The 15,720-nt window shown below is 38.1% G+C and overlaps 5 protein-coding genes across 7 annotated transcripts; 2 read left to right on the forward strand and 3 right to left on the reverse strand.

Moving 5' to 3' along the window:
* The first annotated feature begins 25 nt into the window (after positions 1–25).
* Positions 26–2,013, forward strand: LOC104754961 (uncharacterized). The gene is made up of 4 exons (XM_010477259.3): positions 26–585; positions 663–1,065; positions 1,149–1,694; positions 1,783–2,013. The coding sequence occupies exons 1-4, from the start codon at positions 26–28 to the stop codon at positions 1,897–1,899; spliced, it is 1,626 nt and encodes a 541-aa protein (XP_010475561.2). The 3' UTR covers positions 1,900–2,013.
* On the reverse strand, positions 1,972–3,056 carry LOC109130227 (uncharacterized). The gene is made up of 2 exons (XM_019239623.2): positions 2,638–3,056; positions 1,972–2,508 (listed from the first exon to the last, which is right to left on the reverse strand). Exons 1-2 carry the CDS (start codon positions 2,807–2,809, stop codon positions 2,189–2,191), a joined length of 492 nt encoding a protein of 163 aa, XP_019095168.1. The 5' UTR covers positions 2,810–3,056; the 3' UTR covers positions 1,972–2,188.
* A 44-nt stretch (positions 3,057–3,100) lies between these two features.
* Positions 3,101–5,594, reverse strand: LOC104754960 (putative serine/threonine-protein kinase PBL5). Its single transcript, XM_019239622.2, has 5 exons — positions 5,106–5,594; positions 4,520–4,761; positions 4,232–4,421; positions 3,742–4,133; positions 3,101–3,644 (listed from the first exon to the last, which is right to left on the reverse strand). The coding sequence occupies exons 1-5, from the start codon at positions 5,236–5,238 to the stop codon at positions 3,336–3,338; spliced, it is 1,266 nt and encodes a 421-aa protein (XP_019095167.1). The 5' UTR covers positions 5,239–5,594; the 3' UTR covers positions 3,101–3,335.
* A 2,532-nt stretch (positions 5,595–8,126) lies between these two features.
* LOC104754964 (mitogen-activated protein kinase 13) lies at positions 8,127–11,042 on the reverse strand. The gene is made up of 9 exons (XM_087494756.1): positions 10,724–11,042; positions 10,451–10,564; positions 10,165–10,326; positions 9,621–10,022; positions 9,415–9,544; positions 9,203–9,340; positions 8,792–9,124; positions 8,528–8,711; positions 8,127–8,431 (listed from the first exon to the last, which is right to left on the reverse strand). The coding sequence occupies exons 4-9, from the start codon at positions 9,761–9,763 to the stop codon at positions 8,268–8,270; spliced, it is 1,092 nt and encodes a 363-aa protein (XP_087350882.1). The 5' UTR covers positions 9,764–10,022; positions 10,165–10,326; positions 10,451–10,564; positions 10,724–11,042; the 3' UTR covers positions 8,127–8,267.
* Positions 11,043–11,592: 550 nt separating this feature from the next.
* Positions 11,593–13,797, forward strand: LOC104754965 (L-ascorbate peroxidase 1, cytosolic). Of its 3 annotated transcripts, XM_087494759.1 has the most exons (9): positions 11,593–11,691; positions 12,109–12,239; positions 12,342–12,516; positions 12,635–12,700; positions 12,852–12,986; positions 13,081–13,160; positions 13,247–13,349; positions 13,431–13,489; positions 13,576–13,797. In XM_087494759.1, the coding sequence occupies exons 2-9, from the start codon at positions 12,121–12,123 to the stop codon at positions 13,589–13,591; spliced, it is 753 nt and encodes a 250-aa protein (XP_087350885.1). In that variant the 5' UTR covers positions 11,593–11,691; positions 12,109–12,120; the 3' UTR covers positions 13,592–13,797. The 3 variants fall into 3 exon arrangements, with proteins under 3 accessions (XP_087350885.1, XP_087350884.1, XP_087350886.1); XM_087494758.1 differs by having other exon boundaries at positions 11,593–11,690; positions 12,107–12,516; XM_087494760.1 differs by having other exon boundaries at positions 13,431–13,579.
* Positions 13,798–15,720: the final 1,923 nt, after the last annotated feature.

Genomic DNA, 15,720 nt, shown 5'->3' on the forward strand with positions numbered 1-15,720 from the left:
CTTCCTCCTCTCTTCCCATTTAGCCATGGGAAACAGTTCAAGCTCCAACACCAATCTGAGTAACCCTAAGAACAGACTTCTTGAAGATCATCACCACCCAAGAAACCAGACACAAAACCACAACATCAGCAACGCTTCTCGGACATCTCATCTGAGCTTCCTCAGATCTCCTCTGCCATGGCTTTTCATTTTCCTCTTCTTCCTCCCTTTGCTTCTCATCTCCACCACCGGAGGGGGCGGACGCAAAACCTGCCGTCCCTCTTCATCTACCTATAGCCATCTGTCCCTTGTCGACCAAACAAACACTTCCTCTGTTGTTCCGGAGGAAGTAGAAGACGATGATGTGCCTCCACGTGTCCCCGCTCTTTACCCGCAACGACCGAGGATGTTCAACACCACGCTTGATCACATCGTTTTTGGGATCGCAGCGTCTTCAGTTCTGTGGGAGACGAGAAAAGAGTACATCAAATCATGGTGGCGACCTGGTAAGACTCGTGGCGTTGTCTGGATTGACAAGAGAGTCCGAACTTATCGTAACGAACCACTTCCCGAAATCAGAATCTCCGAAGACACCTCACGCTTCAGGTACTAATTCACTCATCTCTACAATATCTGACGTGTTTTCTAAGAAACCTTACTCAAATCAAAAAGTCATGTTTTAGGTATACGCATCCAGTTGGGGACAGAGCGGCGGTGAGGTTAACTCGAGTAGTGACGGAGACGCTACGGCTAGGGAAAGAAGGGGTACGGTGGTTCGTCATGGGAGATGACGACACAGTGTTTTTGGTGGACAATGTGGTCAACGTCCTCTCAAAGTACGACCACACTCAGTTCTACTATGTTGGTAGCTCCTCGGAGGCTCATGTTCAGAACATCTTCTTCTCTTACTCAATGGCGTTTGGAGGTGGTGGTTTCGCCATTAGCTACGCTCTAGCACTCGAGCTCTCGAGGATGCAGGACCGTTGCATCCAACGGTACCCTGGTCTCTACGGAAGCGATGATCGCATCCAAGCTTGTATGACTGAGCTTGGAGTACCCCTCACCAAAGAACCTGGCTTTCACCAGGTGCCTTGTACTAACCTTTTTGTTCAGTAATTTCGGTTTGGTTTCGGTATAGATGAGATGAGAACATAGTTCTATGTATGCAGTACGATGTATATGGGGACTTATTGGGGCTATTAGGTGCACACCCGGTGGCTCCTCTGGTGTCACTGCACCACATTGATGTTGTGCAGCCAATATTCCCGAAGATGAAGCGAGCACATGCGCTTCGACACTTGATGTCGTCAGCAGTTCTTGATCCAGCCAGCATATTCCAGCAGTCCATCTGCTATGACCAGAACCGGTTCTGGTCCATCTCTGTCTCATGGGGATTCGTAGTCCAGATAATCAGAGGCATCATATCCCCTCGCGAGCTCGAGATGCCTTCGAGAACATTCCTAAACTGGTTCCGCAAAGCCGACTACATTGGTTACGCATTTAACACGAGACCCGTGTCGAGGCATCCGTGCCAGAGACCATTCGTGTTTTACTTAAACTCGGCTAAGTATGATGAAGGACGTCGCCAAGTGATTGGATACTACAACTTGGACAAGACTAGACGTATTCCTGGCTGCCGATGGAGGCTTGATTCCCCTGGAAAGATTGATTCTGTCGTCGTTCTCAAGCGACCTGATAACCTCAGGTGGCACAAGGTTGGTCCACATCCTTCTCTTTGCTTCATTATTTAGCAACTTGCGTTCTAATTTAGTGATACTGGTTTGGTTTTTGGTTACTCAACAGTCACCGAGGAGGGATTGTTGCAGAGTATTGCCAAGTCGGAGAAACAAAACGATGTATATTTGGGTGGGAAACTGCGCAGATGGAGAGATCAGTGAGCTCGAACATCCACAGCAGTAACATTCAGATATTGTACTCACTAAAGATCTCTTCATGCATACTTTTGGAAACATTCTGTATTGTTGACAACAATTTTGAATCCTAAATGCAAAACTATTGTTTGAATCTTTACAATCTCGACTCCAAAACCAAAACACTCTTTTGCTTTCATAGCAAATACAGAGGAAAAAAAAATATCAATCCCCCTAAAAAAGAAAAGTTCACTATTTGGATTATTCTATACTCTCTGTTCATATACTGAAAGAAGAAGAAGACATGCACCGTAAAGAAACATATCTCCGGTCAGAGTTTAGCCGGCGTGTGGTGTGGCTTGCTTTGCTTTCTTCACCGTGGCTTGCTTTGCTTTCTTCACCGTGGCTTGCTTTGCTTTGTTCACAGTGGCTTGCTTTACTTCGTTGTGCGATTGAGTTGCGTTGTGAGATTGAGTAGCGTTGTGATGAGGAGTTGTCAGGTTCTGATTGGTAGAGACGACGAGACCTGAGGCTGCAGGTGAAACAGCAGAGGAAGCAAGAACCGCTAAACTGACATGAGACTCGTTTCTCACGGCTGCCATGGATTTCTCAAGAAGATGTATCGACATTATCTCTCCATCGTTCATGTCTACGCTCACTGTGATTCATAAAACCCCCATCAAAAAAACCAAAACCAGAAAGATTCTTGATACCACTTTCTCGGGAAAATATTTTCTTAGATCCAAAAAGAAAAGAAACAAAGCGAGAAGAGATTAAAGAATCGGACCTGAGTGTGAAAAGATCCAGAGGGTGAAGAAGCAGAGGAAAACGATCACCGGAATTGCGTGGATCCAATAATCCGACACCGGAAACATCCCTCTCCGGAAGTTTTGCGTCCTCCTGCCTATGTGAGAAGAAGAAGACGAGATCGGGAGCTGAGAGAAGGATCTTTCCGCCATTGTTGTCTTATCTTGTAACTAACTTCTCTTCCAAGAATCACTAAAACCAGCTAAGAGAGCAGTGAGAGAAGAGAGAAAGAGATTTGTGAAGCCCTCCTTCGATCAGTTTTGGCTATTTAACGGCATTAACCTTAACGGCCTCACGCGGGAAAAGTTGCATCACGTGATCTGAATCGATATCATAGTCCCATATCTTTTACATATTTACGACTTTGGCCATTCTATGATTCATCAAAAATACAATACTACTTAGGGTTTTTGATGGGAAAATATTATAAGGATAAAAAGAAGTTTGTTTTCTGTTCAATATATGTATATAAATATATGTCCCAAAACAAATGGTTCTTTTTTTTTTTTTCTACACAAGAAAAACATTCTACATACAAAGACGCCGAGTCAAGATTTTACATCCACAAGAGATGTTAAAAATGTACCTGAGCTGATTATATATATTTATTTCCCCAATTTCTTGGTGAAAGCCAAAACTAGATTTTAATATTTTTACCACTCGCTTACTGGATCTCTCCTATGACGACCCTTCAGATTCGGTTTCCTTGACAAGGTCTGGTCTTTTCTCTTCGTCATCTCTATCTCTGTGAAAAGAATGGTGTTTTCTGCTGCTGCTGCCAGGGCTATTCGGATCATATTTCGAAGAGGCTAAGAAGTTGAGTGCCAGTACAACATCAGATACCACTGGTCTCATGCTCGGCTGCTCTTGAACGCACATTGCTGATATTGCTAGTGCTTGGTACAGTCCTCTTATCGGGTATTGTCCTTGAAGCAACGGATCAACCATTTTCGAGAAGTTCCTCCTGTCTTTGAATAATGGTCGTGCCTGTAAAGAAAACAGTGACAAAAAAAAAAAAGTATGAGTGTTGTTGTTTCAGTAAAGGTTATATATAGTGAGACACAGGTCAAGATACAGAACATACCCATCCGACTAAATTCTGATCTTTACGCGTTTTTGTATTGTCAATTGCTTTCCTTCCAGTGATAAGCTCGAGAAGGACTACTCCAAAACTGTAGATATCGGATTTAAATGTGAGCTGACCGGTCATAGCGTAGTCAGGAGCACAGTATCCGTATGTTCCCATAACCCTTGTGGAGACATGGGTTTTATCCCCGCTTGGTCCTACTTTAGCCAACCCGAAGTCAGATAGTTTCGGTTGATAGTCTTCACCAAGCAAAATATTCGAACATTTAAGGTCTCGGTAAATCACAGGGGGTGTCATCCTATCATGCAGATACTCCAGACCTCTTGCTGCACCAGCTGCTATTTTCATCCGAGTGTTCCAATCAAGAGGCTTTTTACCACTAGGGAGATCTTGAAACAGTTAAAAACAACACTGAAAGTTAGATAATCAACAAAACAAATTGAGAAAGAGAAAAAAGAGAGTAACAGAAGTTGAGTTTAGAACATACCATGTAGATGATCTTCGAGAGATCCAAGCGGCATGTACTCGTAAACCAAAAGTCTCTGATCACCCTCAGCACAAAACCCGATAAGCTTCACAAGATTTGGATGATCAGCAAGACTTAGTGTCAATACCTCAACCACAAATTCCCTGATTCCTTGAACACCATTACGATCAAGTTGCTTGATAGCAACAACCTAGCAGAAGGAAGTTTCAAAAAACTCTGACAAATCACACACCCAATTCATCATAATAAAAAGATAGGAATTTGTATGTCCCACTTAGTGCAAGGTACCTGATCCAGTTTCTCAATAGTACCCTTGAAAACTTTACCAAAACCTCCTTCACCAAGAAAACAATCCGATCTAAAGTTTCCAGTAGCTAAAGAAAGTTCTTGAAAGGTAAAAGTCTGAGCTTTCTTCCCTGTGACTTGGTCATTCAAATTCAAACCTTTCACGTCAAGTGATAGCTGATCCTCCTTACCAACTCCTCCTCCTTCATTGTTTACATCTCGATATGGACTCACTTTTGTCGAATCTACAAACAAACACATAGGAATGATGAAATCAATTACATATCCATGTGTGACTTAACCAAATCAATACCAAAAAAAATAAAAACTCAATTTTTGAACTTTGTCTCTCCTCCATGAGAAGACAAAACCTAACTCAATTCAAAAACCCAACATCACACTCATACGGTGTGTGAATAGTACACATGCAACAGATGAACGAAAAAACTCAATACAAATTCTCAAAGAAACAACAACTCTCCCAAATGTAACAGAGATACAGACAACCTAAAACATAGGAGCCCCGATCCAAACAATTCAACATATACACAAGAGGCTGTGGAAGAGCAAGAGAGAGAAGAGTTGATACCAGAAGTGGGTTGAGTCTGATCATCGCGCTTATCACTCTTAGCGAGGCTAGTACCACCACCGACAATTTTCCTATTAGTCTCCGACTCCGATCGTTTGCTCGTCGGTTTCTTACTGCGTCCGAAACAACCCATCGATATAAAAATTGAAGAAGACAAAAGAGCAATTCCCTTCTCTCCTCTTTTAAAATCTTCTCTAATCCTCCTTCCTTCCTTCCTCGTTGAGAACCAAAAATTCAGAAAACCCAGATAAAACCCAACACGACTTTAAGAAGAAAAGAAAAAACAATCAAAGAGAAAAAGAAAAGAAAAAATAAATAAAAAGTCGAAGACGAAAGAAGAATTTGCGAAAAAGAAGGAGAGAGAGAGAGAGAGCTTAGTGACAAAACAGAGGAAAGCTTAATTCTTCTTCGCCTTTTTAATAGTATAACAAAAAAAAACCATAGAGTATATATATATATATTTCTTCACAAGAGAAAACGTACAGTTATCTTCTACGATAAGGTTCACGGTACATTACATAAACGCGTCTAATCAAATCCAGCCACGTCTAGACAAAATGTTTTACTTCCTGAAACGTACGGCTACTATTGACGACAACGTATCAGGAGACGCCACGTAAGGGCGAAGAGCACTTGTGGAGCTTTTTTGGGTCAACTTTTTAATTTGTCATCTACCTCTCCGCCGGTTCGATTAACTAAGCAGTAAGCACCGTCGATTCTGACGTGGCGTTTGTTTAATGGAGCTTATGTCACTTGTTGATAAATTTTATTAGTATTTGATACTGCGATTAACTCGTGTCATCTGCTATCATCATTTAGTTTATCAGACTAACAAAATTTTATCAGATTTTATACTTATTAGATTGACAAATCTTTATTCTATATTGATTGTACTTACATTTTATACCAAACTTGAGCAAAATAAATTATCACTTGACTGAATTTTATTACAAGATTATAATTTATATTGTTAGTCTTTATAAGATTATAGTACCATTTTTATACTACCAAATTTATCATTAATATTTTTTCTAATCTTCAAAATTTAATCAATTATCAATATATATATATGGAAATCCGTGTATAGAATTTATGTGATTCGAGTAGACAGATCTTCATACTACAATATACTATTACCGATTATTTGAATTTATGTGGTCTAATACATTAGATATTAGACCATGTTTTTGAGCCAATTTTTGTACTCTAGAAATTGTGTTTCTGATATGATTGTAGTTTTTGTACAATTGAACACTAAACCTAAAATTATCATTTTATTAGTCTTATAAACTTCTTTTTATCTATGTAACACTTTTTTTTTTTTTTTAAACTCGGTGTTTGACAGGTACGACAGATTACTAGAATAGTATAGATTTTGAAATGTCGAGATTACTATTTAGTTATATGGTTATAGAGAGCACCTGACAGTAACATTATTTTGTTTTTGTGTAGCTGTCACCAATCACCTTACGGAGGAGGGTGACGTTGGTATAGTAGACAGCCAATTTACAAATTTGTTTGGTTTAAAAAAAAAAAAGAAGAGGTGTGAAAAACATTAAGGACGTCACTGTGGGTCCCACATTTTTAACTCCACGCGCTTTGTTGTCTTTTTGAATGTTTTTCTTAACTTTTTTAGTACTAATAAACAGCCTTTTCTTTGGTTTTTATGGTTCCCAAACAGAGTGTGATTAACTGCGACCGCGTGTACACGAAACCAATGTTCAATTAACAAGAGGCTGCATTAACAACAACTCCTGTCTTGTTTTTGTTAATTAATGTAGGAGTATTAAAAACACGTTTGACTTTTTAGGCCGTAAAAAAGACTTTTACAAAATTTGACAGACCATCCTTTGCTGGCAATATAGTAAAAAAGCTATGTTGAAAAAATAGTTGTTGTTGTTACTTCGAAAGAAATAAAATTTTTATTTTTTGTCTTTAATTCCTCACAAAACGTTAGGCATTGTGTTTATTCTAAAAAGAAGTTTAAGACTACAAATGAACAAAATTTTGTTTATACATTGATAGTTCCATTTTCAGTTTACTTGCCCACAGTATCCCGTCGTCTGATTAGGCATTAAACTACATTTGCCTATTAGTTTTTGTATTTTGTTTCACATTGCTTATTGTATTTGACTTTGATTCTATATTTAGCATTCTTAATTGGAAAAATGTCATATTTTTTGGTGCGGAGTTTTTAATGTAAAATTTTCAGTGTTATATAGATTTATAATCAGTTTATTATATTCAACTGTACTTCATGCATGTATCATGTATGTTTGTTTTTCTACTTCCCTAACATTTTAATAATTCTTCGTTCGTAAGAAAAAGAAAGAAATGTTGACAACATTCTCAGTAACATATGCATGTGGATGTCGATACAATTTGATGCATTTAAGCCTTTATTTATAGTCAAAATAAAATGATACTATTGGTTAGTCTCGTATTGTGGTTCTTTAAAAAAAAATGTCAATGAGATATATAGTTGAAATATTATTTCGTTATTTCATTAATTTATGATTCACTCAAATAGAATTTCCTTGGTGTTGGTCGGGCATAAACAAATCTAGTCAACTTCCTTTTTGTTAAAAAAAATTGATTCATATAACTATCTAAGACTTTTAATTAACATTGGATTGAAGATAAGTATAAATTAGAATTTAGTTTTGACAGCTCAAATTATTTAACTTAAGAAAGGAACATAATCTATAGAAAAATTGTATGGTTCAACAAAGATATTGCTTATTAATTAATTTGGAACCAGCATCCATAAACTAAGACGTGTTTGGCTTTTGTAAGCAAATACGGTTTCTTTTATAGTTGTTACACGTTTATTCATATTAAAAAAATGATGTTGACTTGCTTGGTTCAATTTCAATTTGGCTATCGTATTATATACATTGGTTATGATTTAGCTAATTGATTATAGATTTGGTGAAATTAGATCGATTTAGGCAGAGGATGGTCGAATTAGCTTGGTCTTTGTATAGATTGGTCGGGATGAAATTATTTGGAATCGCTTAATGGTCTGATAGAGTGAGCACTTTCTTCGCATTGCACAACCAACCATCATCAAAACAAATAATACATGCATGTTCCCCACAACTTAGAAAAATAAGCTTTCAATTGTGTCTTAACTTGTTGGGATAGTGAGAATTCGGGAGATTACTTATTCTTGAAGTGTAAAGATTCTCTCCAGACAAGCTCCTTGATGTCTTGTTCATCTAAGGCTGTCTCCTCGAAGTCGAAACTGAAAGGAGAAGGACACGTTGGTTCTTCGTTGATCTCATGGAGACTTGCCAAATACGGCTGCTTCAATGCTTCTTCCACTACAATTCCACATCAAATTAAAACATTCCTGTTAGTATTTCACATTCCACTTATAGCATCCAAAAGTAGTAAGACAACGTGGTAATGATACACACCTGTGATGCGTTTCGAAGGATCGAAAACTAGCATCTTTTCAGCAAGATCTAGTGCCACTGGGGAAATGTCTGGAAATTTTTCTCTGAATGATTGTTTTTGAACATGTGGGAGTTGTTTCACGTACTTTCGCGCATTATCACTTCTCAAGAAGTCGAGATCAGAGTCATCTGGTGACCCTAACAGCTAAAAATAAACCAAAACAGAGAAATGCTTTTAAACACACACACTGACACACATTAAAATGGTTATAGCTGCAGGTTTACCTCAGTGATAAGTTTCAGCTGCTGAACATAATCTTTACCAGGAAAAAGCGTCTCTCTTCTTAGTATCTCCATGAAAATGCAACCAACAGACCAAATATCAATAGCTCCTGTGTACTCCGAGCTGTTGAGAAGCAATTCAGGTGCACGGTACCATCTTGTCACAACATATTCCGTCATTATCTCTGTCTCATTCGACGTTCTTGCTAGCCCAAAATCACATATTTTAAGATCACAATTCGTATTTAAAACCAGGTTGCTCGGTTTCAGGTCGCGGTGAAGTACATTTGCAGAGTGTATGTACTTTAGGCCTCTTAAAATTTGGTAAAGGAAGTACTGGAGACGACAGAACCAAAAATATCAAAATTTATGTAACAAGATATGATTATGAATGTGTGTCACACTGATCATCACCTGACAATGGTCGTCTGTTAGACTTTGAGTGGATCTAATGATCTGATGCAAATCAGTATCCATCAATTCATAAACAATATACACATCTTCGAACCTTTCCTTCTCTGGTGGCTCGATAATATCTTTCATTTTGATAACCTGCGTAGCAAATGTGAATACTGATAAGTCAACTCTGTGAGTGTTCTCATCAAAATCAGTCAAGAAGAGATTACATTGTCATGATCCATGTGGCAAAGGAGTTTAATCTCTCGGAGGGTTCTTTTAGCATCAACTCTGTTGTCAAATGCATTTGCTATCTTCTTTATAGCGACCTCTTCGTTTGTCTCTGAGTTTGTAGCACAGCTGCAATCAGGAGAAAAGGAAGGAAATTGAGATTAAGATTGTAAACAAGAGGTGACTGAAAGTGATAAAGACTTACCAGACAATGCCATAGGCACCTCGGCCGACGGGTTGAATAGGAGGAATGTATTTTGAAGACAGCTCGAAAATGTTACCGAGTACATTGTACATAACATATCTACCATCATATGTCGGTATTCCTCCATCTTCCATATTCTCCATCTCTTCTTTGGAAGAACTCTCAGACCAAGACAAAAGTTTTAAGATCAAAATAGAAAACAAGTTTTAAAATGACTGTTTCATATCTCAAGTAGCTGGCTGTTGTGGCCTTTAAAAAGGCAAAGCAGTGAGCAAGAGGAGAGAAATAAGTGGGTACCTTTAGCTTTTGGTGGACCAAATAAAGACAACCTTTTTTCTATTTGATCCGTTGAACTTTGAAATTTGAATGAGAATTATTATTATTCGAGGTTAATCTTGACTTCTGCATCATTACAGAAAAATTCAAAAGGACTACTTAAAGAGAAGTAGAGTATGTATACTAGTGGAGTATTAAAAAGCTCTCTCCTTGTGGATCAAGGGGTCCCTAGGAAATCCAATATTAAAAAGAAAAATGGTAAACATACAGAAAGTGAGATTAGTCTCAAGTCATCAGTTCAAAATGAATCTCAATATCATCCAAGCCTTCATATGTCACAGCTCGCTTGTGTGCTAATAATAATGTCACATCTGAACTCATTTTCACCATGTGCATTATTCTCGATCCGGTTGTCCCATCTTTTTAACTCCTTGCACATTAAAGATCAGAGAAGCTGAGAATGTGATCAAACCATACAGTTCTCTTTCACAACTAAAGCTAACAAATCAAACTCAGGAACCACAAAAAAAATATCAATGAAATTTTCAAATTACCTTCAGCATTTTAGGAGTAAACACTTGGAAACAATGCAATTTTTCCCCTTAGAAGGAGGGTCTCTCACATTGCTTTTTCATTTTCCTCAGCTATGATCCAAACCTTTACCACAACTACAAAAACAACTTGATTTTAAGACCATGCTCAGCTTGCAAAATCAGAAGAAGAACAAGGATGTCACTATATATTACAAACAAAATACTAGGCCATACGACAGAGTTGAGGAATAAAGAAACAATATATATATATACACTAGGGAAGATAAAACTCACAATTTGTAAAAGACAGACCAAAGAAGCATTTTGTTGGTGCAGAGTGACGTGCTTGCCTTCCTTACTGGCTTGCGTTAATAACATGAGTTCAGGACTTCCATCGAGAGCAGCTTCCATCAAACAACTCTGAAAAATCTCGAATCTTTCCACAAGCAGAACAACAGAAAGTACTGTAAAAAGTGGTCATGAATTTGTTTACCATTGAAACAGAGACATTTTGTTTGACCTAGTCCAAAATAAACCAATGTTTTTCAAAATAAACCCGATTCAAAATTCCGAACCAAACCGCATTGGTTAATAATGACTAGTAGTTTTCAACGGGTGAGAGAGACCGTGAGAGAAACCTAATTAATATCGTCCGTTGTGACGTTACCAAAATTCTCTTAAGTCCAATTGGCATCTTCTTGTGCGTGAGACGCGTTCACACCTGTAAGCGTCAGAATAACAAAAATACCCCTGCCCAACGTGTTCGCTATGACAAGTCCTATGATGCCTAATTTCGTCAATTCCCTCTGAAAAAAAAATTCAACATCGACTCTCCTTTTATTGAATTTTTTTTTATCTTTTCCAAGTTAGTGGGTCCGTCACACGAAGCCATGTTTCCTCCAATAGCACCTTGACAATTATATCCTAATTATTCTTTTCCCATCTAATATACCCACCTACCCTAAGATCCCATCGTCCATTTAAAATCCGTGCGTAGAATCACAACCGTTGATCACAATGGCAGATTTTGACCACACGATATCCGTCATCTAACGGCATCGATAGAGAGATCTACTAGAAGGTTCTCTCCCCTCTACATGAAATGAAACAAACAGGCCCATCATCTCTATATATATTTCCATTTCTCCTTTCTTTCTCTCCTCAACGCTCTCTCATTAAAAAGGTACTCGTGTCTTACTTGTGCCAGCCACTCGCTCTTATCAGATTTTTTTTTATTATCCCTTTCCTCGGCAAAAAAAAAGGTAAACCCGAAAAAACTCTCTCTCTCTGCTTCTGCTTCCATTGTCATCTTCAATCCATCAGATCATTGTTATGCTAGGCTTGATCTGAGTAGAACCATGTGTTTTTCGTTAGTAGATTCTGGATCTGTTGTTGCTTTCGGCGTTTAGTTATGTTAGCTCTGTGGTTGGTTCGATCTTGCTAGGTTTCTTGGCTAATTTTGTGATTTGATGAAAGGTTTATGAGAGATTAGGGTTTATTTTAGCTCACTCGTCTGGTAGTTTACTATTTTATTAGTGACCGATTTAGGGTTTTTTCACTCGTAGAGGTTCTTGTTGTTTATGATTCATATAGGTTGTTGGATTGCGTCTGTTTTGTGGATTTGATGTGTGTGTATATGTACTAGTGAGGCTTATATATATCTGTGTATTTTGTACCAGATTTTAGCTAAGATGGCGAAGAACTACCCAACCGTGAGCGAAGATTACCTCAAGGCTATTGAGAAGTGCAGGAGAAAGCTTAGAGGGATGATCGCTGAGAAGAACTGTGCACCCATCATGGTCCGACTCGCGTAAGTAACTCATCATATCAGCGTCCTGTTTCATTAAGTATTTAATGATGTGCAACACTCTTCTGATGGCTGATCTGTTTTTTTTTTGGCTATATCTTTTAGATGGCACTCTGCTGGAACATTCGATTGCGCCTCAAGGACTGGTGGTCCCTTTGGAACAATGAGGTTTGATGCTGAGCAAGCTCACGGAGCCAACAGTGGTATCCACGTTGCTCTTAGGTTTTTGGAACCCATCAGGGAGCAATTCCCAACCATCTCTTTTGCTGACTTCCATCAGGTACATGATTTATACCAGACCAAACAAAAAACAACTCTTTGGTTCGTGGTCCCAGTGGTTAACTCGAGGGTTTGGTTCCTAACTCACTGTTTCCTATGGTGTGAAATTGGTCATTCAGCTTGCTGGTGTTGTGGGCATTGAAGTTACTGGTGGCCCTGAAATTCCTTTCCACCCTGGAAGAGAGGTCAGTCTTTGGTTTAGATTTGTTTATGATTATATGGTTAATTTGGTAAAGAATTTGGTCTGCTTATTTGTATAGATGGCTAATGGGTGGCTATTCTATCACGATTGTGAGACTTGATTTCGTGTTACTAACATGCATATCTTGCTTTCAGGACAAGCCCCAGCCACCTCCAGAGGGTCGTCTTCCTGATGCTACAAAGGGCTGTGAGCACTTGAGAGATGTCTTTAGCAAGCAGATGGGCTTATCTGACAAGGACATTGTTGCTTTGTCTGGTGCTCACACTCTGGTTTGTGTCTTTCTTAACTGCTTGAACATTTTTGTTCTTTTTTGGTTCCAATCGTACAAGTTGTGATGAATGACTGCAAATTATGATATCACAGGGAAGATGCCACAAGGATAGGTCTGGCTTCGAAGGTGCCTGGACTTCAAACCCTCTAATCTTCGACAACTCTTACTTCAAGTGAGTATTCCAAGTTTTTACAGTCTTGATTTATGTATGAGTATTCAATGGTTGATATGGTTATTAACCAAAGTATATATGACCAGGGAACTCTTGAGCGGTGAGAAGGAAGGCCTTCTTCAGCTTGTCTCTGACAAGGCGCTATTGGACGATCCCGTTTTCCGTCCTTTAGTCGAGAAATACGCTGCTGTATGCATTCTTTCTCTTTTCTATGTTCTTCACTTGGTAGAGATAAAGAGAACTCATGGTTTCTTGTGACAATGTGAACAGGATGAAGAAGCCTTTTTCGCTGATTACGCTGAGGCCCACTTGAAGCTTTCAGAGCTTGGGTACTTATCTTGAATCTATGAATTATATTAGAAAGTAAATATTAATCCAGTGGTGTGATCTGAGTTTGTATTTTTGTTGGTTGCAGGTTTGCTGATGCTTAAGCTGTGACGTATGTGTGTGTGTGTCTGTGAGACTCTTGGCTGTTTTTGGTTGGGGGCCGGAGGGGTCGCATTGCATTTGAACTTTGTCATATGATTGCTTAATGTACTCTCGGATTTGCGTATCTTGTTTTTCGGTGGGTTGTGATTTGACACATCCCTTGCGCTTTTGCTGCTGGTTAGACATTTTAATAAAATTAATTCTCTCATATTTGTGCCTCAATTATTCAAAGCTGCTGTTGTGGTAGACTGCCTCCACCCAACAAAACAATGAGATATAAGTACTCTTACCTCTGTGTTCACGAGGTGTAAGTCTTTCAGCTTGTCTCAAAGAGTTTGAAGATACGCAGAAGCACTAGTATGTATAATTTGCCTATGTAGGTGAACTCACACAAGATAAACCAGGGCTCTAATTTAACGGTAACCCAAATGTAAAACGAGTCTAACGCAACACACTCGACGAATTTTGTTTCAACTTAATGAATTTAGGCATCACCAGCAACAGCATGAAAGAAAATGCCAATTATGTCAGATTCAATTGATGTTGATCACGAGCTCGGATGATGTTCTAGATTGGCGTGGGTTGAGACGGCTGGCTCTGGCTTATGATGTCCGTGCGTTAACCAAAGTGGCTGGAGCTTTTGTTACGGCCGAGGGAATAGAGTAGCTTGAAGTGAATTAGCTTTCTTCTGTGCTTCTCTAAACCCTTTTTTTTTAATAAATATTTTCTAAACCGGTTTTAATCTAATTTTATGTTATTTTGATCCTAAATGTGCCGAATCTGCAATTAGGCTCTCTTGAATCTTGCGTGCATGGTCCATGTCGATGTCGGAATCGGGTTGTGATATTTAACTAGTTGGAGCTCGATTCTTGTAATTTTACGTATCTTGGACCGTTGGAACACTCTGATGAGAACAATGAATCGTATACTTTAGAAAATATGAGAATGAGATTGGAGCAACAAAAAATAAATGTGCAGGAGTGGAGTGACATTTTGTATATCACATTCACACCATTGAGAGTTAGAAGTTTTTGTGTGGAAAATTGGATTCGGCTGTAATTTTTTTACTGAGCTCCTCTTTCATTTCGTGTGGGTCTCTTTTGTTTTTTTGTTTTTTTGTTTTTGTTTTTACTTTTACTTTATCAGAAAAGAAATCAAAGCAATTATAGCTTCAAAAGAACAAAACACTCATCATATTAAAAAGACAAAAATTAGCTGTTTAAGTAGAATGTAGAATTTGACCCAAAAAAAAAAAAAAAAAAAGTAGAATGTAGACTGTATAGGGAGACCAAAACAGAAAGAGGAATAGCGGTAAAACACTAGAATTTTAATGTTTTTATGTTTTATTGGATAAATCTTTTTTTTTTCAATCTGATAATTAATTATTAGCTTGGTTTTGTTACTTTTAAATAACCCTAGCCAATTCTTTTTCTGTTTTCTATGAACTGGGAAATTTTGGAAATATATACGACTCGTTGAAATCATATATTCAATGAGTCAAATAGATCATTGATTCGGTACACAGAGAAACTTTGGTATTAGATTAAATGCACGATTAAATTTGGGCAGGGCAGATGATCGTAATCAATAATATATATATATATATATCCCTTGGCGTACGTACATTTGGCAACCTCTGTGTATTTCCCTGTTTTTGAGGGAATCGCTTACAAATTCTACTAATCGATATGACTCTTAAAGACCAAAGTCAACAAGTATATGACCCCATATATACTCTAAAAATTTATGCGTGCATGTCCCTGTTTAAGTATATAAAGAGTGTGTTGATGATAAACATTTACATATATAGAGTCTAAATAACTATAGTAAAAATGTGCTGCATGATTACGTACCCTTTTCATACAACTGCGAGGCGAATGCGAATGGTAGTTAATTAGTGAATGATATATTGTTGCTTGTTAGTGTTTAGTACTTTGAAGTGAAAGGTAACAAATGATCATTTTTCCAAACAATCCCAACTTTCTTGTCTCTATTCCAACATTAGTGGAATCTTATCAATAAATTTCCACTCTTAACGATTTGATGGAATTTAACTGCACAACGAATTGTAGAAAAAAAAAGATGGCCCAAGAAGATATGATTGGAGGAAAAGGTATTGATGATATATATG

This window comes from Camelina sativa, chromosome 17 (genome assembly GCF_030686135.1).
Source record: "Camelina sativa cultivar CO46 ecotype springtype chromosome 17, ASM3068613v1".
NCBI classification, from domain to species: Eukaryota; Viridiplantae; Streptophyta; class Magnoliopsida; order Brassicales; family Brassicaceae; genus Camelina; species Camelina sativa.